General features: G+C 40.2%; 1 protein-coding gene across 2 annotated transcripts in view; it reads right to left on the bottom strand.

Annotated features, from left to right (window-relative positions):
- DAZAP2 (DAZ associated protein 2) overlaps positions 1-17426 on the bottom strand; it is a 269808-nt gene extending 252382 nt beyond the window's left edge. Inside the window, exon 1 of one of the 2 annotated variants that reach the window (XM_044083447.1) lies at positions 17208-17426. In XM_044083447.1, coding sequence (XP_043939382.1) covers positions 17208-17220 — 13 coding nt within the window. In that variant the 5' untranslated portion in view covers positions 17221-17426. Of the gene's footprint in view, positions 1-16768; positions 16874-17207 lie in introns of those variants that run through there. The other variant, XM_044083446.1, reaches the window with a different exon arrangement.
- Positions 17427-23293: the final 5867 nt, after the last annotated feature.

Below are 23293 nucleotides of genomic sequence, written 5' to 3'. Positions count from 1 at the left end.
TGCCTCTGAGTAGGCGGTATGCAACTGAGTAGAGCTTGAGTTTTAGCCGAACTGCATAGGGCATCAGAGTCCCTTGGTCCTCTTGGTGAGGTACTTTTGGGGTCTTTCCAGTTGCTGCAGGTCTGGTAAGGTACATCCCAAATGGGGCATTGTATTCAATTATGGGCCTGATAAGTGATGAGTAGAGGGGCACAATGACTTCTCTTGATCTAGATGTGAACCCTTTCGTGATAAGGTGGGCTATATAGGTGGTCTTTCTAACCACTTTGGCAATGCGATAGCAATCTCTCCTTTGACAATCTACTTGGGTCCCCAAGTCCCTAATTACATCATCCGTACTTAATGGATTACCACCTATGTGGTTAATTTGTGGGCACTTTGCATAGTCATCCCCTTTGGGATAAACACTTTTTGGCATTTAGCTTTAGGCCATGGCTCTGGCACCAGTTGTCCGAGACCCTTTTGGAGGTTGCTTGTGTCAGCCAGAGTCTTGATTATGGCACCCAGTTTGCAGTCATCTGAAAACTTGGTCAGCCATAGTCCACCCACATTGGCCTGTACCTTGGAGAAATATATACCGAACAAGAGAGGTCCCAGGACTGAGCCTTGTGGGACTCCACTTGTAACTGGTTTAGAGTGACATGGCACCTGCTAATCTGGCCATGTGGGTTCTATCCCTGAGCCAGTTTGCAACCCATCTTGTGACATAGGGGTTGATATTTAAGCTGGTGAGCTTATTTATGATGCCCAAGTGGGGTATTGTGTCGAAGGCTTTTGCGAGGTCCAGGTAGGCTGTGTGGACTACTTTCCCTTCATCTATGGCTTTGGTAACTGTTTCAAAGAAGTTGACCAGGTTCAAGAGGCAAGATCTGCCCTTAAAGGCAAATTGGCTAGGATCCAGTGTCTGGAGGTTCCCAATGTTTACGACTTCCATGATATATTCCATAGCTTTGCAGACCAGGCTAGTCAGGCTTATAGGGCGATAGTTTCTGGGGTCCGTTGTGGCACCACCTTTGTGGAGTGGGACCACTGTTGCTGTACGCCCTTCCTTGGGCACATATCCTGTAGCAAGGCAGAGATTGAACAGGGACTTTGAGGGTTTAATTCTTCTTGGAGCTCATGCAAGATGCAGTCTGGGACAGTGTCTGGTCCTATTGATGCTGTGTTTTTTTGCTTTTGGAGAGGGCAGCTCTCACCTGTGCATCTGTGATCTCAGGAAGGCTACACTCTGTTGGGATAGACATTTGCTCTTTCAGGGGGGAAGGGGGGGTTGCACTGAACCTTTCTGCCAGGATGTTGGCAATATCTGTGGGTTCTGCCAGGATGTTGGCAATATCTGTGGGTTCAGTGTATTTTGCACTTAACTAGAGCATATCTGGGAGTTGCCTCCCAGGTTCCTGACATAACTAAAGGAGGCCTTGTGATTATCTTGTGTCTTGTGCAATTTCTTTCGAAGCTGGCCTTAAGAGGATTTTATGAGGGATCGTAGTTTCTTGCTAGTACTGATGAGACTCCTTCCCTTTTTGGGATTTTGCTCCATCATGTAGCTTTCTCCTTCTGTTGTATAGCTTATTTATGGCCAGTGTCCACCAGACAGGTCACCTGCCTTTGGAGGAGTGAGTCTTGGTTTTATCTGGGATAGCATGCTCCATGCATTCCTGTAGGTGTCCATAGAATGCTTTTGTAAAGGATTCTGCGTTTTGGGCTGTATTTTCCACTGGACTGGGGGCTTTGAAGGATTCCACCTCGGTTTTGAGAAGTGTGAAGTTAGCTTCTGAGAAGTTTTCCACAGTGGTTTCCTTGGCTGGGGATGGAATATTGATGTCCAGTGAGATTAGTTTATGGTCTGATCTTACCAATGAGGGGTATATCTCTGGTGTGGAACAGAGACCCCATGTTGGTGATGACCAGATCCAATGTTTTCCCCTCTTGTGGGAGTGGTGACCAGTTGTTCCATAGCAATTGTTTATGGATTCTAGGAACCATTTGGCAAGGGTGTTTGGGTTAGAGTAGTTTTCAAAATCAATGTTTGGGTAGTTGAAGTCACCAAATAATTGTTTGGAGAGATCATATTCTCCAGTGTTCTCTGGAAAGCCGAGTGGGGTTCCTGTGTTTGGGAGGGTGGTCTGTAGCAGGCTACAAACTGAAAGGCAGTTTTGCCCACTGTTAAGTTGCACATGGATGGTCTGATGCTTCGTGCAGTGCCACTAACCTGGAGGTGTGGGTATCTGATAAATATGGATACTCCCCCTCCTTTTGTGGTTGTCAGAGTTTTGGGGCAGAAAAGCATGGTATGAAGTATAACCCGTTAGTGCTGGGGTGCTCTCGGGAGCCTTAAACAAGGTTTACGTCACTGCACAGATATATTCTCCATACTGACGAGAGTCTCGAGTGCGTGCATCTTTAGGTTTAGACTTCTGGTGTTGAGCAGCATTACCCTTAGTTTTTTTTTCCTTTGTATTGTCCATGGAGGTGGGTTTGTCTTTTGAGCCTTGCCTAAAAAAGGCACTATGGGGGAGGCAAGAGCCTTTGCCAGTATTCGAAAACCCAGGGGTGACAGGTGCAAGCCATCCCTAGCAAAGCAACGTGGCTTGTAAAGCATGTCATCCCAGGCTGACAAACTGGATCCCCTTTGAATGACACCAATACTTTAGCCAATTGTTAAAATGGATCATTTTGTCTTTATACTGTGGCATCATTCTTGGTGACAGCAAGATGCTACAAGGTCAGGGAGCTCCTCTGTCTTTTCATGTAGTCCAGGGAGGCAAGTCTCAGGTCATTCACACCAGCATGGACAATGAGTCATATTTGTACTTGCTTTGGAGTGACTCAAGTGCTTGTGTTGTGGTGGATCCTGGCACCTGACAGGCAGCTTACAGTGACCTTGTTCAGTCTGGTGAGTGGGATGTCTGTTTCTAGGGAGAGTAAAAAAAGCATCTTTCCCCAAGATAGGACCACTGCCACGGACCAGCTTGAGATTCAGGACACCTTCCATGCACCGCAACACCAAAAACACAGTTTGGGCACCAAAAGCTTCAGAGCTTTCTGGCCTCAAAGAGAGGCTATAACTTTAAATAAAAATGCTAAGTTAAAGAAAAGGAATTCAACTGTACACAAGTTGTATACATCCACACCCTGGCTACACAAAAAAACAAGGGGGGTGGAGGGAGGGGGACAGCTACTCCAGTGATCTGTTAGCTCACATTAGTGTTAAGATTACAGCCTTGGAAAAGGGAAGGAGTTCCAGAATCCAGGAATCTCTGGAGAATGGTCCCAGTGAAGCTGGTTTTGGACCTGGAAAAGGAATCTAGTTTTTGTAATGCTTTATGAATGTATATAGAGAGGGCCAAGTTGTTGCCTCTAGAATACCAAAAAGGCATAACCATAACCATCCCTGTGTGTCTTATCAAGGTGAGAAACAAGCATGACAATATAGAAATGGTCTGCTTTGACATTAGCCCTTTCTCATGAAGTTAACCAATCAACTTTCCAAAAAATTAAATTGTCCAAGCAGTATCTGAACAGTTTGTAGGCAATGCACAAAATGCTCCCTCATTTTTATGTTTTGGAAAGAATGCAGGAAGCCTGAAACCTATTTAGGCATAAAAGGATTGGTTCTCAAACCCTGTCCCTTTAACAAAGGAGGTAGAGGATTGCAACTAGGTAACTTGAGGCCCGGTAGAAAGGGGTCCAAGGGTATAAGCTAGTAGAAATGAAAAGAAATCCTGACAGGAGTGTAAGAAAGGTCAGAGGATAATTTAGAACCAGACAATCATAAATGGGTCCTGGTTCTTAGCACTGCATCAACTAGAACATCTTACAAACAATCCAGCAGTATTTTAGCTGGTCTTCAAAAGAATGCCTAATGGGTATCAAAACTATCATCCAAGTAATCAACTGAAGTCACACCAGGTTATCATATAATCCCAGTCTAACAGTAAATACCAGTCTTTGGGGTAGGTTGTGGTAATTGTCCAGGCCAAAGAATCCATTCTCTTTAGGGATTATGTTTTGATCTTAAAAATCCTCAGTATTCATGGACACATTCCTGCCCATTGGAATGAAAAGACACTAATCTTCCAGACCTGTTGGCAAAGAATGCTGAAGCAGATTGTTACAAATGTAGAGAAACATTTGAGGAGCTCCCCACAACTGAGTTTGTGAATCCTTCTCCCTCAGTGTTATTTCTATTGGAGGGCCTAGCCTGAAAAGTTAAATTTGAGTTGCCATCTTTTGGTTCATCATGGCGTCTGCCAAGATGGTAAGATCTGGTATCCCCTTGTTTATATACATCACTGTGGTATTGTAACTGACGAGTCCAGGGGACCACAGATAAATTGGCTTTCAAAGCACTGACTGCTGCCAATGTCTGGCACGGATGTGCTTTTCAATACAGCCCCCCAAGCAAAGTCTGAAGCATCTGTTGTAACATTAAGTGGAAGCAGGGGCCTGGGCTGACGGAAATGGTCCAACCACACCACCACCTCCCATTTCTCAAACTCAAGCTCTGGAATCTGAAAATAATGGGTGTCTATGCAGAGACTAGACAGACCTCAGAGGTACCACCGAATCGCTCTTATGTGAAGTTTAATCACGGGAACCATAATAAATCTCATTTGTGAGATCTAGAAAAATTCTTTGATAAACACCCTGGTTATAAAAGCTCAGCAAGACGTTTGTACGGAGACAAAGGTTCTTCCAAAAACCTAGTCTGTGGGAGGGAATGAGATTTGTCAAGTTCAATTGTAACCCAAAGCTGAGGAGTTAAGGACATCTGTCAAAGAAGCCTGACAGCTGGAAAACATCTAGATATTGCCATAGTTTAAAATTTTAACCATTCTTGCTTAAAATTACACTGAGAAAGGGCTGACTGAATTAAACTAAGAGGATTGGAAAAATTGGGTCACCCCTTGAGACAATACCTCCCCTTTCATAAAGTCTTAAGACCTTGAGCTGCAGAAGAGTCAAATGGAACATCTTTGCCAAGAAAGTCCTTTCCATCTACTCCATAGCTGCAGAGCCGGAGACATTATCAGCAGAATCACAGCAGCAGCAGTAAAGTGTGTTTGGTTACATGAAAAGCAGATAAAATTAAGGGAAATTCAATCAGTTAACTTGAGAGGATGGCCCATTCAGAATGGAGGTTAATCTTAAAGTCACAAAACTTTAGCATGAAAGCTTGGCAGTTAAATTCTAAAAAATCTCCCAATTTACAAAAAGCTTTTCCCATCCTTAACAGATAGATTCATGCTTACTATGTTCTGTTTAGCAGAGATTTTAGATAAGGAAATTGCAGGGGCTGTTCATGAGAGATGATTTGCCAGTCAACCACCTGCCCCTAGAGTCTAAAGGTATACAGACTGCAAGCCATTAAGAAAGCTCTCTAAAGCTGAAACAGAAGGGACAACTGCAGACTGGAATACCCAACTGCAACAAATCATGCTGGGAAATAGGATTTGGTTCAGAACAATTTGAAATAAAAGCAAAAACTCATTCCTTGTAAATCTTTCCCTATCCATAGATATACAACACTTCCTAGGTATCTTCCTGGAAAGGTAAGACTAGCAGGTACACTACCCTGGGGATCAGGTATCCTAGCTCAGTGAATACCACCCCACATCAGCAGAGGCTCACCATACTAATCCCATTCCATCCTTCAAGAAAGCGAAAATGAAGTTTGGAAAGAATTTTACCTAAAATCTTAGAAAATTTAACATGCAAGACTGGCAGTTAAAGAATGTATTGGCATCTCTGTCTTTGGTGGCTTCCAGAGGAGCCAAGAGACATTAATGAGCAGTCCAAGAAACAGATTGGATAATGAGCTCCACCCATCAGTGGCTGAGGTAGTGAAGTCACCAGCCTACCAAGACTCCAAAGCAGTTTTCCTCATGTGAACAGTGGAAGGACAGACTACCAGTAACTGCTCCATGGTTGAACAGAGTCTTGACTGGAGCCTTAAGAGTCCAAACCTCAACACAAAAATAAAGTTTTAAAAGTGAAAAAGTCCAAGCACAATGACCTGCCCAACACCCATTTTAAAGAAAATTCACATGCATTTAAGCTTCACTTTAAAAGGACAGCCTTAAATTTGTCAAAAGAAATAGCACAAGTTTTCCTGATAAAATAAAAGATTCCCAGCAAGGTACCTAACCAGCCTTGAAGGATCACTAGCTGTCTGCTCCATGAAGCCCACGGAGGAAGCAAGTTTCAAAGGCAGCTGCGAAGCTTTTGATAAATTGTTTTCAGGCTTTGTCCAAGACTCTGGCAGTTAGGTGTGGAAGGTGCCTTGAAGCTTTGAAAGCTGACTGATCATATCCAGGACAGAACAGATCATTGTTCTGGTAGTCCAAGTTAATCATGGCTGTAGTTTTTAATAGCTGGGGTAGAGTAAGCAATGTGTTGGTTTTAAATCTGTATGCATATTATTTTTTTTTTTTTTTACACAAACTACTTTTCATTGCATAGTTACTTCAGCACCAGAGCAGAGGTGCTGCACAATTAAGCCATTGCTTGGAAGGTGTTAATGACCTACTAATATAGGGATATCAGACAAGGACTGCCAACAGGCTGACAAGCTACGAAATAGAACAGCCAAAGCTTAACAGCAAATTCAAAATAAGTGGCATGTTTGAAATACATGCATCAGTCCCAGAGGAAATGTGATCAGGAAAACAGAGCACTTGTGCAAATCCCTTGTCCAGAAGGCAAGCAGGCATTTAAGGTTTCTAGGAATGATAACAGTATCCTAGAAAGTACAAATACCTGGGAAAACTGCCTCCAAGACACCTGGTAAAAAAACTGTGAATGGAACTTTGAATATAGTTAAAATAAACTCAATGAGACTTTACAAGATTAGAACACTATTACCAGCTTAATTTCTCCTCTCCCAGTGTGAAGGAGATGGATACGGGCCAGTAATTCTGCCAGTTTTAGTAAAATTCAGATACTGGCTATTAAGAACACTGTCTGTATGCCAAAGAAGCTTGGAGCCTGAAAGAAAAGTAGAAAGGGTGGAGAAAAAAAAAAAAACTTGGAAGAATCCTGCAGCAATTCAAGCTTCAGCTTTGGTACAAACATATGGCTTTCAGTAATTAAGAGGAAAATAAATATGCAGAGTACAACTCAAACAAAAGGCTGGAAAATGGAAACTAAATTGCTATTCAGATGAACTGAATAAATGTGCAAAAATTAGGTAGAAAACTGTTCAAGAATAGTTTAAAAAATCAAATTAGCAGAGAAAACCTGGGATTTTCTGCTGTACCAGAGAAACTTGAAGACAACTTTATAAATGCACAAAGTAACTGAACTGGTGCTCAGGATTTAAACGAAAGGGCACACTGTACAAGTTCCAAACCCGGCCACAAGAAAGTTAACTGTACTGGCAAACAAGCGGAGACTTGATCCTGACAAAACTGTAGCAGAAGGGCATGTATTAAAAATTGGCGTGTAGAAAATTGCCTGTAGACCAGTCAGAAGAAAAGCAAATTTATCCCAGCAATCAGAGAATGTCGAGAGGCACTGAGTCAAGCTGTTGTAGTCAGGTGTCTACAGAATATTTTTTCCCAGAAGGATCAAAGTTTTTTATGCAGAACAGGAAGAGGAGAGACATGTTTATCCAACAAAAAAGTGAATAAAAACAGAAGGGGACTGCTTAACTTTCTAAAAGCTCAGAAACTGCCAGTGAAGCCTTTTCAAATGTTTGAAAGGAAAATACTTGACAGGGAAAGTGCAGGAGTTGAAGAATTTGAGCACCTCAGACTTAAACCCAGAGTCTGGGGTTAGGAGATGAACAATGACATTAGTAAATAAGTGAGATACTACAGAGCATCACATTTGTGAAATAAGCCTTTACAAGAAAGAGCGACTTAGAAATATTGGACATTTGTTAACCTGGTTAAACTTGTGGGGGACTAAAAAGCATATACCCCACTTCATGTTATTAATCTTTGGAAGAACACAAAATGAAAAGTAAAACATTTTGTTCTAAGCAGTATTTACACAAGACATTTCATGACAATTTGCATGCCACAGTAAAGCACTTTGATTATGCAATCAGAAACTTCCTTTAAGGAATGTAAGGATTACAACATAAGAAGACTGGACAAAAGCATGCTTACAGTCAATAGGTTGTAATCCTGGACTGTTTGCATGGGATGCAAAAGTGCACAGATTATACTACATGCAATTTTTTTTACTTTTGCATACGTGAAAGTCTGGATTAATGCCCTTAAGTTTTTAGTGCAAGGGGGCTTTAAAAGTAAGACACTGAATGCAAGTTCAGTTAGCAAATTGTTTAGGGAAAGTTGAGAAGTCTGCAGCGGTGAGCAGATGCATTCTTCTTGCACTTCCATGGAAACAAGCTAACTACAGGGGAGAGCAATAAAGACATCTGGATGTGGTCTTCTGGGAAACAATTACAGTACAGCAGAAAGCAGTTTAGCAAAATAGTTTTGAAATTACTGAAAGCAAGACTTTGTCCATAAATTCGTTAATGCATTTATCAGTGCATAATAGTTTCATTTAAAGATGACCAGTACTAAAAGAATGTTTTCTGAAAGCATACAAGCTGTTTTCACATATCTGAGGGGAATAAAGACGAGAATTAATGTAGAAGCACAGGCTTTAACATGCTTCTTACCATGATAATCTTAGTCAGTGCCTGTGGTTGCAGCTGTCACTTTGAGATAGCTGTTCCCATCAGAAGAGGGATATATTAACTGAAATAATTACATAATTTTGTGGCTTGTTTAGAGTTAGATTATGCGTGTTTGGTTGTTTGAGGGCTTTTAATAAAACAAAGTCTAGTAAAAATACCACAGGTTCAAGCGGGGATGACAAGAAGCTACTGTATAAAAGATCAACCAGCCAAACAATAGTGGGTGCATATAAAACTGGAAATAGACATTTGAAAAAGCTGTCATATGACGGGGGAATTTACCACAAGTCATTGTCCACACAGTTTTGGAATTCCAATAGCCTCATAGGTATAGGAAGAGGAGAGCAAAGGGCAATGTTACAGGACACACATTTGGGAAAAAGTGAGCATGTAAATAAATTTCAGGATTGATATCCAGCAGAATATCAGGGAAAAATGAAAAATAGAAGTGTACCAATTACCAGAGAAGCTCCAATACAAATAAAAAAGTGGCAGATTTGTGGTAGTAAAGGGCTACTGGCAGGGATGATTACACCTGATGAATTGGGGAGAAATGTTAAGCTCTAATAGCAGTTTTAGGTGGAATATAAATAACAGCTTTCAGCAAGGATTACTGGGGTGGGCTGAAATTTCCAACAGTAAGGTTCCCGACAACTGTAGCAGAAAGACAAGTATTAAGAATTGGAGACTGAACGATTCACTGTGCCAAGGAGGGGACTCAGAAGGGAATACAATGAGAGATTTCTGAAGAATTTGAAAATATTTTGTACGAAAGATTAATTCAGTAATAGGAAATGAAAATTTACACAGCCAAGGTACAATAACCAGGCTACATGAAAAATTCTGTTTCACAGGAACATGTACATTTAACTGAAAGCAGAGAAATATTTTAAATCACATGCCAACACCCAAGATAAAATGCAGGATGCTGAAGTGAGAGAACGGCGCTTCACCACCTACCTGTTAGAGGAATTTAATGAATAGGTAGCAGAAATTGAGAGAGTTACTCCCCAAGGTACAATAAATGGGGTAGACTAAACAGAAGTTTTCACAGGAACATGTACATTTAATTGAAAGTGTGGCAATTTCAGCTCAAACACCAATACACTTCGAAACATACAAGACAATGAAGTTAAAATGAGACACTGGTACTTTCTACACTTGTCACAAACAGGAATTTAAGGAATCAGCAGATGAAATGAGAAACAAGACTGAAATCTCTTCAGAAGGTATAGCCAGTGAGTGAGAAAATGGAGTATAAAGATTGGCATTAATGAAAGATGATCAAGAACCAAGAATTTAGAGGGGTTTACAAATGTTAAAATATTGTAGGATAAGGGGAACCAAAAATAACCAGAAATCCTGTATATGTATTGGATATTTTAAGACAATTTGCATAAGGCAGAGATGTAAATCAAGCAATGCACAAGTGGAAATTAAGAGACTTGCGCATGACAAGTTTAGAGGGAGATGAAGCTCTGTTACAGTTAAGATATGCAAGATAAACCATGAAGTATAAACAATTTGCAGGAAAGTCACCAGGAATAGATAACATTCCTGTGAAGTACTAGTGAAAGATCTAGAAGGTTTTAATAGTAACCAACATCCTGGAAGAAAGCTGTGGTGGCTGTAATACCTAAAGATGGTAAAGGCCCAGACTGCTTCATACAGGCCCACTTCAATTTTTAAACTATGGATTACAAAGTGTTATTCGACAATAGCTAAAAGAATGGCAAAGATGTGGTCAAAAGTAATAATTGGTACAGTAATAAAGAAAAGTTGGCTTTATTTGCAGATAACTTTGTACCTGATAACTGTCTCAGAAAAGTGTTCTGTTCTTTCTGGCTCAAGTCTTTTCTGGATATAAAATTAAAGAACAAAACAAAGGCAATATCCACATATGACAATGATTTAGGAGTACAGGTTATAATGGAGGCCGTGTTGGTGCAGCAGTTAGCGTTGTCGCCTCACAGCAAGGGGGCCTCCAGTTAGATTCTCAGCTGGAGGACCTTCTGTGTTGAGTCTGCAGGTCCTCCCAGTCTTCGAGTGACGTTAAAACACATTCAGGTACGTGCGAGCGTGAATGGGTGTGCCTTCTTTGAAGGTTGGACATCAGGCTAGCAACTCGGCACCTTAAAAATCCACTGCCAATCATTAGTGGACTGGAGTTCTGCTGTGGTGACCCCTAACCAGGAAAAGCCAAGAGACCGTTTAGTACAGGTTAAAATTGACTGTTACAGCAGCTAAGGATATATGGGAAAAGACAAACTAAGCTCATTTACGGATAGCAAGATGCATATTTTGGATGTTCCCATTAGGGGTCACCACAGCGATCTGTTTCCATTTCTTCCAGTCCTCTGCATCTTGCTGTCACACCAACCACCTGCATGTCCTCTTACCACATCCATAAACCTCATCTTAAGCACTCCTCTTCCAGTTACCTGGTAGCTTCATCCCTAGCATCTGTTAACCCCAATATACTCAGCATCCATCCTCTGCACATGTCCAAACCAATGTAATCTTGCCTCTCTGGCCTTCCAACCTGGGCTGGCCCTCTAATATACTTATTCCTAATCCTGTCCACCCTCGTCACACCCAGTGCAAACCTTAACATTAACTCTGCCACATCTAGCTCCATCTCCTGCCTTTTTGTCAATGCCACTGTCTCCAATCCATATAACATAGCTGGTTTCACTACCCCTCTTGTAGACCTTCCCTTTCACTCTTACTGGTACTCATCTGCCACAATCACACATGACACTTCTCCACCCAGTCCATCCTGCCTGTACTATTAATCTCTTCCACACTCCCCATTACTGTGAACTACTGATGCCAAGTACTTAAAATCATCCACCTTTGCCACCTGTACTCCTTACATCCTCACCATTCCTCTATCCTCCCTCATTCACACACATTCTGTCAGTCCTGCTGACCATTCCTCTCTAAATCACATCTCTCCAGGGTCTCCACATATTCCCTACAGATCACAAGGTCATCTGCAAACATCATAGTCCATGGGGACTCATGTCTTGATCTCATCTCAACCTGTCCCATCACCATTTCAAATAAGACAAGGGCTCAGCGTTGATCCTTGATGTAATCCCACCTTAAACACACCAGTCACTCACCGCAGATCTCACCACTGTCACACTATCCTTACACACTTCTGGCACCCGGCCTTCCTCATACAATATTACAACTCCTCTCTAGGCACCCTGTCATATGCTTTCGCCAAGTCTACAAAAACACAATGCAACTCCTTCTGACCTTCTCTGTACTTCAACACTCAGAGCAACCATCGCATCTGTAGTGCTCTTTCCTGGCATGAAACCATACTGATCCTAATCACCACGTCTCTCCTTAACCTAGCTTCCACTACTCTCCCATAACTTCATGCTGCAAGTGATCAATTTAAGCCCTCTGTAGTTACTACAGCTCTGCACATCACCCTTCTTAAAAAAATCGGTACCAAAACACTCCATTCCTCAGGCATCCTCTCACTTTACAAAATGTTAAACAATCTGATTAAAAACTCCAATGCCATTTCACCTAAACACCATGCTTCCAAGTCATCTGGACCAACAGCCTTTCCATTCTTCATACTCTTCATGGCTATCCTTACTTCCTCCTTGCTAATCCATTGCACTTAATGATTCACTATCCCCACATCATCCAACCTTCTCTCCCTCATCCTCTTCATTCATCAACCCCTCAAAGTACTATTTCCATCTGCTCACACACTCACTTGTAAGCACGTTTCCCTCATTACCCTTTATCACCTTTACCTGCTGCACATCTTTCCTAGCTCACTCACTGTCTAGCCAATCGGTACAGGTACTTTTCTCCCTCCTTAGTGTCCAACCTTTCATACAACTTCATATGCCTTATCCTTCGCCACCTCTTTGCCATGCACCTCATCTCCTTATACTCCTGCCTACTTTCTTCATCTGACAATCCCACTTTGTCAACCTCTCTGTATACTCATGTACTTTGTCATCCTTCCTCTGTCCAGATGTCAGAGAGCACCTTTCTAGCAGTCTCCCTTACTAGATCTGCTGTAGTTACCCAGCTATTTGGTAACTTCACCCAGTGCCAGTCTTAACTCTTCCCTGAACTCCACCTCACAATTGCCCTTTTTTGATTTCTACCATTGGATCCTTGGTGCTGCCCTCACTCTTCTTGATCACAGTCATCTTACAAACGACCATCCTATGCTGCCCACCTACACTTTCCCCGGTCACCACTTTACAGTCTCCAATCTCCTTCAAACTGGCAATCCTACACAAGATACAATCCACCTGTGTGCATCTTCCTTCCTCCACTCTTGTAAGTCACCCTATGCTCCTCCCACTTGTTAAAATACATATTCACCACAGCCATGTCCACTGGGGATGCATAAGTCAGCACATTTCTTTGTGCCAGTCCCAAGCCTGGATAAATGGGGATAGTTGCGCCAGGAAGGGAATCTGGCATATAACTTGGGTCAAATTATTCATGCGGACACCAGTAAATATTTATGGATAGCAAGACACAAGCTGTTAAAATGTTTTTAAGTCATTTTATACATAGGTCAGGCATCTTAACCAGAGAAGCTGTGGACATAGCAATTAGAGCTTAAGGATTTTATCTGGGAAGGAAGAGGGCAAGGCTCAAATGGATCTTTCAAATAGGTGGTTTAGGGTTACCTGAATCGAAAGTAATTTTAGCGCTACAGCTAAGACTACATAAAACAGAAAGCTATAATAGGTTGAAGTGCGGGAAATTCAAGAAATAAAGAGTGAGTGGGATTTTGGATGCAGATTAAAGGATAAGCCACACATTAAGTAGCAAAAAGGTCCTCCAAGAACTAAGCCCACATGTGAACAGAAAAGGAGAATTGCTGATACGGATAACAAGTAGGGATACAGAGAATAGGCATGAGGGGGATGGAATTTACTGGAGAAAACTAGCAAAGCAACCAAGACATTGGGAAACTAGAGGGAAAAAGAATGGGAAGAGTCCAAAAATACAGAGTGCAGGCCAGAGACTGCCTCCTCCCCCATCAGGGATCAATACAGAATACAGAGAAAGGGATAGGGGAATCCCAAGTGAAAGCCCCACCCAGTTTAATCTAGAACAGAAGCTGCTGTTAAGGGATAAAAAATAGGGCATATAAAATATTGCACAATAACTACAGAAAGTTAGACACTGGAAGAAATTAGATAAGTGATTCAAGAGGAAACAATGGTAGGACCCTATGACTCCCAAATATGCAAAGTCTAAAAACATTTAGGATTTTTGCTTTGAGACATTCGCACAGGCCTTTCTATACCCCAAGCAGACTCCACAAAGAATTTTTCCTCTGGTAAATGGCAAATGTTGGAAATGTGATTGGAGGAAAGTGGTAACCATGGATATACCTTTTTGAGAGTGTACCCCATCACATCACCCAACCAAGAAAATGATTTCTTTTGAGCTAGGACCAGTATCTGAACTGCCTAGACGCAAGGCCTTCAATTCTGAAGTTGACTGCCAAAAAAAGTAATCAGAAAAAGGAAATTAGTCTAAACCAAACTATTTTTGAATTTGTTACAACAAAAGATAAAAACTGGAATGGTGATTACAGAAGAGAAAGAGCAAATTACATAGAAAAAAATGGAAACTGGAATCAATACACTTAGAACGCTTTGGAGGAGAGAGACTTAATGGAAGGCAGAATTGAGGAATTTATGCAATACTGCACTGAAAAAAATATCCACGTTTGTAACTGAAGTTATCAGGTTTTATTTTCTACACAAATGTTTGCCAATCACCTCTCAACTTAAGATGCTAAAGGGCCAGCTGGGCCACGTTTGTAACTGAAGTTATCAGGTTTTCTTTTCTACACAAATGTTTGCCAATCACCTCTCAACTTAAGATGCTAAAGGGCCAGCTGGGTTGCTATGAGGTTTGTTATCCTGCAGGTGACAGAACAGCATTTACACATGCAAAGGAAGGTATATGGATATGAAAATAAACTTGAATAGTGCACACTTATATAAAAGTCAGAATGTCTGGAACTAAAGTGTAAACCAAACAAATCACTGCAAATGTTTAGAAAGTCCTTGTAAAAAGACACCTTCCCCATACTGCAGAGATGTTAAATTTACACTTTCTGAAAGTGAAGTGCAGACCAGGCAAGAACCAGACAGCAGACATGCCGAGTAGAACATATTTGTACCGAAATACCTGGCCCCTCAATGTCGTATTTGGATAAACATTATGGGAAAACCTAGCCAGGCTTAGAAAGGCCTCTGGATTGTTAGCCTAGTAACTTATGAATCAAAGAACAGATAGGAAAGTGGCCTTACACATACAAATTACACACTGAATAAGAAAACAACCAAGCAAGAGACTGTGTGCAGCTATAGAGGACTGCATTTTTTTTTTTAAAAAGCCTAGACGGTCAGTTCCAAGTCCATTTCAGTACTCCTTAAAATAAACTGCAGTGGTCACTAGCTGTATTCAATACACACTAACATGTCAGTGTATTAAAGCCTTCATATACTACCTTACTTCGATTCTGAAGCAGTTAAATTTTGCTGAACGTATACAGCTCATGGTCTGAATTGAACTTTCTAATTTCAGCTGTGCAACTATTTGAAAATTGCACTACAAGTCTTTTACATAATTCACGAGAAGCTTTTACGAAGAATATGCACGCATATGCTATTTATCTTCACCTAAAGAATGCACAAGCTAAAAAATTGCTACTGAAGGACTTAACTGCCCTCATTGAAGATTACCTGCTAGTTTTGCACGCTATGCTCCCATCTGCCCACTTAACCAAAATAAGCACAGAACTACAAAAAAGTTCAGATCCGGTGTGCAGCAGTACTGAGGTAAATATTTTAAGAATCAGAGCGCATCATGAAGTCTAGGATGCAAAGTGGAAAATTTCACCCTTTCAGCCAATAAGCAGAAAATTGCTACTATATTGACCTTTGCTGGTTCACTTATACCCTTGTTTTACTCGCATGCCTCAAGACTAAGCATCAATGTCTTAAAAAGTAACAGAGCATGTAATTTAGATTATTCAACTTTGTTGATGTCCAATTCCAGTGGAATTCAGGGAAGCTCTGGTTAAATTGTTTTTACGATGGCTGGCATTAGGGTTAAGGTGTTTACCTTGAATACAAGGTGCAGGATTTGATTCTCAGAGGGTAACTGGCTAGACTTAAAATGGCCACACACGCAGTTAGTCTAGTACTAATCTACGAATCTATTTGTTATTTCTTGTACGTATAAGCTCAAAGTGCATGTCCAGTTATATCAGCTTCCACCAAAAGACTTTGGGTCAGCTTCACAAGTTTCTAACACACCACGTTACCTATAAACTGCAATTTGTACAAAAATAGAGTATAAAGTAACAGCAATTGTAAGCTTCCTACTGGATGTATTTAGTACGCCGTTAGCAAGTATCCCACATTTTGCCCATTTATTCCACATTATTAACGGTAGTCTTCCACAATCTAAAGATGGACAGTAACAAGTTGAGGGTTGTGGTACGCTTACTCGATGTTCCATTATTAAAACACGGAGATAAGACAGTTTAATCTGTTAGAACACGTCACACGAATAGAGACGACTTCAAGTGCGGTGATACTGAAAACCCTACCATAAGGCTAGCTCACGCACGCGAAGAGCCACGCTACTTCAAAGACAGAACGACTTTTCCCCACAGTCTGAACCACGACAGCACGCTCAGCTTGTTTACAGCTTGCACTCGTGACACTGACGAAAGGGTATAAAACTAAGCGGTCTGAGAGCTATCAGTCATCCTAACAGCATTTAGTATGACTCCAGATTCTCAGCTACACTTAAGACCTTTACGCTCCCTCAACATACTTTATAGCCACCAAGTAGAAGACACCAGACATGTTTAAAAAGGCTCCATTTTCTAATTTGACTATTGTTTGTCACTTACTAATTTCTTCACATCTATACAACGGATCCGTGATAAGATTAGTTTTATTTAAAAGATATACTTCAATACCTGTAAGCCTAATTACGCTCAGATTAATCTTTCAATCACAATCTGACCATAACTTAACTACAATCAAACGGATGGTCAAAGGAAGTGTATACTGCTACCTGGATAGAGGGTACCTGTAACTCCAACTAGCAAAGAAACACAGTAGACCACACGGACAATGATACATAGTACTAACATAGGGTGGTAGCTACTGAATACTTGGTGGGGGCAACAGGCCAAAAAGACACCCCAGTATTTCCCAAAGTGGGGGAAGAGGGGAGGAGATTGTCGGATGATGAACGGGGTGGGGGCGGTCAAACAACGTTCTGAGGCCCAAAGTAACCTGGCCTTGCGCGTGCGCTGATGCAGAACAAGCTAAGAGACAGGAAACATTTATCAACAACCCCCGTAGGAGGGGAAAACACAAAAAATGGGGGCTATTTATTCAGTAAGGAAGGAGATTCTATAATCTTTAAACGAGCAAACCTTCCAAAACAAAAACGGTCCGTCAATTCTATAGGGGGGTCGGACTATGAAATTTATACGGGCAGGCCTTACCTTTGTTATTCATTGCGGTCTTTTTTTCTTTGTAATCCTGATTATTATTCCTTATATTTTTACAGGGAAAATTACGTATTACTGCAGTTTATACTCTTCTTTTAGTAGAATTCGCCTTTCAATTTCTTTTCTTTCTTTAAGCTCAGTTGAGTTTCACTTCCTTGTTGTCGCTGGACAGCATTTATATCAGTGTTGTTATGACGTCAGGCGCAACGATTGTCGGACAAAATGGCACTCCCTTCATTAAAGAGGTAGTTTTGAGTTTCGGCTTGGAAGTACATATCCTTCATAGCAGATAACGTAACCAATCAGATTATAGAGTGTCATTACTTGGCGTTTTTCTCCTGTTTTCGTTAGGTCTTTTTGCTCTTCCTTTTTCAAATACTTTTCTTTGCGTAGTGGCAGTATTGTACGCGTTCTGTATTGTTTTTGAATGGGGTGGGGCTGGCGTATTCTGTGTGACATCATATAATGTACAGTAGGGTCTTTTTAAAAATGCCAGCATGGCGTAATTTTGTAGTAGCTATATGGATGCAATTTTCAGTTTAATACCGTTACTAATTTATTTATTTATATTTAGTTATAATTTTGAACTTTGTCGTGGGTTTTCCAGAAGCTGTAGTGTCTTGTGCACTTCATCTGAATTCTCCACCTTGTATCGTATATTCTAATAAAGTATAGTTAACGTGGTGGTTCAGCTGAAGATAGCAAAGACAATTTCTTTCTTTAGAAGTGGGCAACCGTATGTATAGGGAGGAGGACAATGTGAGATATAATAAATTGAATAAGAGGAGTCTCGGCTGTGGCTGGCTGCCCCCTGACGTCGCTTACCATTTTGCATTGACCATCATAAATTTATGTACATGAAGCATGTTATTTATTAGTCGAGGCATTAGGAAGGGAGCTGTGCAGTAAATGCACATTGACATGATCATAATTCATAACTTCATTTAAAATGTTAACGTGACGCATATAAACTGTCAACGTACCATGTTTGGGTTTTATATTACATAGTAAGCTGGCACATAGAGGGCAGTCATAGTTGCACTCCACCAAATAAAATCTTAAGTTACAAAGATCATTTGCAGTGTTTGGGGAATAAAGACGTTAATAGTAATAGTAAATACTGACACTATATTTTAACAGTGGTTTATTAAAGAAAAACACTCAGTTTACCGCTCTGCTGTAGATCTTTCACGGTGTCGATCATTTTTCCATTGTTGACTATCCCTGTTTAGCTCCCGTACCACGTAGTTAGATTTAGACTAGTCCAGTCCCAATGGATTACATTTCAGTTTTGTTTCAACAGTTATTAGAATCTTACTTAAGTCTATCAACTATACGTTGACACCCCTCTCTTGTAATGCCTCTATGCTCTGCTTCTTTCTTTCTGTTCTTGTATTTTCCTCTCCATATCTTTGGTTTAACTTTATTCTTATCCATTTCTTTATTGGACTTGTTTCTTCCAGCTGTTTCGTCTTCTCATGTATATCCCCATCGCTTTTAACTAGTGTAATTTCCTTTTCTTAGACACCTGATTTACCAGACGTATCACTATTATTTGTTGAGGATTGCTCTGTTTCCATTTCTTAGTAATTTACTTATTTCCTACCAGCATTATCAGTACTATTAAAGGTGTAAACTCTAATCCTGTCTGGTCGTCCACTGCTAGTATAAACAGCTTCGTTGTTAGGTTAATCTTTTCTATCAGTGTTTTAATTAATCCTTAAGACCCCATTTAAATTCTTCTATTTTTCACACTCCCAAAATGTAAGAAGAGAGTAAAGGAACATAGTTACATACATCGCCAACAATCTCCACTTGCATTATAAAACATCTTACTCAATCTGCCTGGAGTGTACAAGTATTTGTGCAGGGACTGTCAGGTAAAAAAAAAATAAACTTCCTTGTCTTGTTGGCATACCTTGTAATTTTTATTATTCCCCCCAATGCTGAGGTTTGCAATGTCTTCCCTCAACTCCTCCCAGCCATGTCTTGTTTTTTTCTACTATGTTTTCCCTTTTACCACCTCTTTTTCTTTTGAAACTAGCCCCCCCCCCCTCCATCATTCTTTGGTTTATTTCAACCTCATCTTCGAAATTTCTCCATATCTTTTATTTTCTCTCATCTATTTAGTATCCCTTAGTACTTCCATTCCATTTCCTGTGGTACACATGTTCATCCTGTAATTCTTCCCATTTTTACTGAGTCCCCCTCTAATCACTTGCTCCCAGTATCTCACCTCCATTTTCCTGTTCTTCCATCTCCACAAAAAAGTACCATTCTCTCTATCCTGCCTTGCATTCTCCGTCAACAATAATCTTCTTTACATGGTTTCATATCTTTCGTACTATATCTCTCTGTAGTTTCTGCATCTCCTTTAAAATTGAAGAATGAACTCCTGTGTTTGAATGTTTCGGTAAAATTTATTTATTTATTATTTATATTTATTCCAGTTTGGTGACCGGGGAGGTCCACTGGGCCTGAGAGCCCATTTTCAGTGGAGGACCGGGGAGAAAAGCTCCACATAACTAGTTACATAATAGTTTTTACATTGTTAAGTTGTGAAGATTTGCAAGTTACATGAACATTCTTCACATTGATAAGTTAAATATCATATTGAAATAGCACACAAAATAAATTATTTTACACTGCAAAACAAGTTGCATAAACATATAGAAAATATTTTACATTGCTAAGTTGTCACTTGTGTCTCTCTCCCCATCTTAGCTGGTTTGCCCTCTCCTATGTCGTACATTTCCAACCAACTCTGTTTATACATTAAGTCAATCTCTGGTGCATCTAGTCCACCTCTATTCTCTGATAGTGATACCTTTCACTATGCCACCTGTAGTTTGGTCTGTTCCCAGAAGATACTTATCTGGGAAATTCTTTTCAATCTAGCCATCCTTGGGCAAATCCCAGAAAACCTGTGCTAGATAAAACAAGTGACAAAAAGTATAGTTACATGATTTGGAACTCTTGGTCCAAATGCAGGGGAATGTGTTTCCATTTCTCTATTTGATTTTTGATCACTATCAATACTCTTTCATAAGTAACCATCAAAGACTCCTCTACAATTGCTTTTAACCAGATTCCCATGTATTTGAGTTCCTCTTCCCACATATATCCATCAGCCATCCTTGATTTTCATTTTTGCATTATATTTATAGCTAATGCTTGTCTTAATCTAGTTTATTTTATATCCTGCCAGCCTATTGAAACTCTTTATTATTTCCCATAACTGCCTTATAATTTGACTTGGATTTGTAAGTGTTATTAAGACATTGTCTACATATAATATCAAAGTATACTTCCTTGGTATGTTCCTGTTTCTCAGTCGCTAAAATGGTTATAGCCAGTGGTTCTAAGTAAATGGAGATGTGAAAGGGGGAACCCCTTCTCAGTTCCCCTCTCCAAATTAAAATTCCTCCGATAATCTTGCTGTAACTTTTATCTTTGCTTTCACCCATTCTTACATTTTCCCAAGCATTATGATCCATTTTTTTCTGCAAATCTCCATTTTCTCAATAGTTTAAACAGATAATTCCATTGCACTATGTCAAAGGCCTTTTCAGCATCTAATGATAGAATTGCTAATTTCCACCTTTCATTCTGTGCCTTTTGCAATATCATCAGTGGTTTTATAAGGTTATCTGCCATTCTCCTTCCTGCAACAAACGCAGTCTGATCCTCATGTATTATATCCAGTATTATATTTGCTAACCTATCAGCCATGATCATGGTTAAATATTAACTAGGTCTGTTTGAGGCCAGTGAACGTGGGTCTTTGCCCTCTTTATGTATCAGTACATTGATTATTCAGCTGCTGCTGATGTGGGTACCACACAAACTTATTTTTCATTTCATTAAGTGTGGTCGATCACTTGTAATAAATAACAACAATCATTTGACTTATAGACTTGTTTTACACCGAATAATGCATGCCAACAGGATTTAATTGGATGTGAATTAGCATGCATTATTCGGAGAAAAACAAGTGTATAACTCAAATAATTGTCATTATTTATTAAATGTGATCGACCACACTTTTCTCCTAAAACTGCCAGTTGTAGAGAATGAGGAGAGGTTTGAGCCGATATCAAGAGAGAGTTGAGAGGTATATGTACATGGGACACACATTAATCACATTGTGTGAAATAGCAGGTAAATGCCATGGTCACGCTTAGAAACAGGGTGAAATGGAGAATAAAAAAATGCTTGCACATATCTTTTCTTAACGGAAACCACAGTCTCAATAGTCAAACACCCCCTCCCAAAAAAAAGTAAATAAATAGACTGTAGTGGTGTTAGTGGTCTTTAATTAACATATACCTGTAATGCGCTGGCTTTTCAACATGCCTAAAAGTGAGTGTGTGGTACGAATGAGTTGTAATATTTTCTCTTTAGGAACTATTAAAATTTCCTTACACTTGAATTTCTGCACTTTGTTACCAGTTGTAATACATTTAGGCACGGTGCTTCATTTCTTTCCCATTTGGCTGATGAACATCACTTTTCATTTCCGTCTAGTTAGTCCAAGACTGTCCTGTGAAAACGAAACAAAATCAGGAAGAACTTGTTGCCCGATTGCTTTATCAGTAAAGAAAATGGATAGAATAACAGGTTTTGTATTAACATGCATTTTCTGAAGGATGTGAAGTTTAGAATTTAAATGTCTGTAATTTAGTGACTTCAATCCTTAATGACTTGCTAGAAAACCATGCATTTTATAACGAAAAGTCAAAAATATGAGGCGAAATCTGGACAATGTGCAGAATTCTGCACGTTTGAGAGGAATGGATGTTAGTCATGTCTGCGAACCTTCAAGGAGTTTTATTATATCACATTGCACAGGTTCAGTGATGTGTGGAATGAGACATAAGCAATAAATAAGTTGTTATAAGGAAAGAGAAGTAAGAAAACAGGAGAGGAATGCTAATCAAACCTGGTAGCTTTGCCAGTGGGATGGAGCCAGAATCAGAATGGGAGTTTGGGCTGTGTGAATTATCTTTCTACACATTATAAATTGTAAGAAAAATTAAAAATTGAGGGTGAATTTTGGGAGAGACTGAAGCTGCTGATGTAGCAGTTAATACAAAATAGAATTATTAGAAAGAAAAGGATGGCTACTGGAAGAAGGCATCCTGGTTTATGAGGAAGAGAGGGAGGAAGAAAGTAAAGATTAAAAAGGGTTGCATATATGAGTAAGAGAGTGCAAAAAGAAAAAGTGAGATGTAATTAAGATGAGAACAGATATGCTGGTAAGGAGGATAAGGCAAAAGATAGACATTAGGCTGATGGTTGGGTGTAAAAGGGAAAAAAAACGTTGTTTTGGCTTTTCCCAGTTAGGGGTCGCCACAGCGGAACGCCGGTCCGCTAATGATTGGTAGTAGATTTTTACGTGCCGTGTTGCCGTCCCTGACGCACGACCTTCAATGAAGGTACGCCCATTCACGCATGTCTCCACACAGAAGACGCTCTAGCTGAGAATCGAACAGGACAACGTCTTACTGTGAGGTGAGAACGCTACTGCAGTACCACCACCGCAGTTATAAAAGGGGGGGGGGGACTACTGAGAATAAAAAGGGAAAGAGACTTTATATTGACCTGCTAGAGGTTTGGTAGAATCGTTGCTAAACATGAGCATTCCCTGGAGATGGTAGGTTCCAATATGCATGTCTCTCTTCAGTCTTCAGTAAGGAGTTCCTGTGAGAGATGTTAAGGGGTAGGGGAAGGTGGAGCAAGGGCAATATTTGGACTGGAGAGTAATTCTGAGGTAGTCATAATGAGTGAACTGGGGAGGGTGAAACAAGATGCTCATGATATTGAGACCTGATACCCTACTTTTTCTTTTTTTTTTTTTTTTTAGTGTTTTGGGTATTAGAGGAATTGATGGCAGAAACATGAGACCTTTGTTGGAAGTTTTTTAACAGACTCCTTTACAACCTTATCCTAATATTTTATAACATATTGCCCTTAATCCCAGAAAGTATCCTAGGAGACCACTGTTAAAACCCATTCCTTAATACTAAACAGTCCACCCTATTACAGGTCCAGACAATATGGATATGCAGCTTCCCAAT

Source organism: Protopterus annectens, chromosome 9.part0 (assembly GCF_019279795.1).
Source record: "Protopterus annectens isolate FY-2018-M chromosome 9.part0, PAN1.0, whole genome shotgun sequence".
Lineage (NCBI taxonomy): Eukaryota > Metazoa > Chordata > Ceratodontiformes > Protopteridae > Protopterus > Protopterus annectens.
This window is presented reverse-complemented; position numbering and strand designations above follow the sequence as displayed.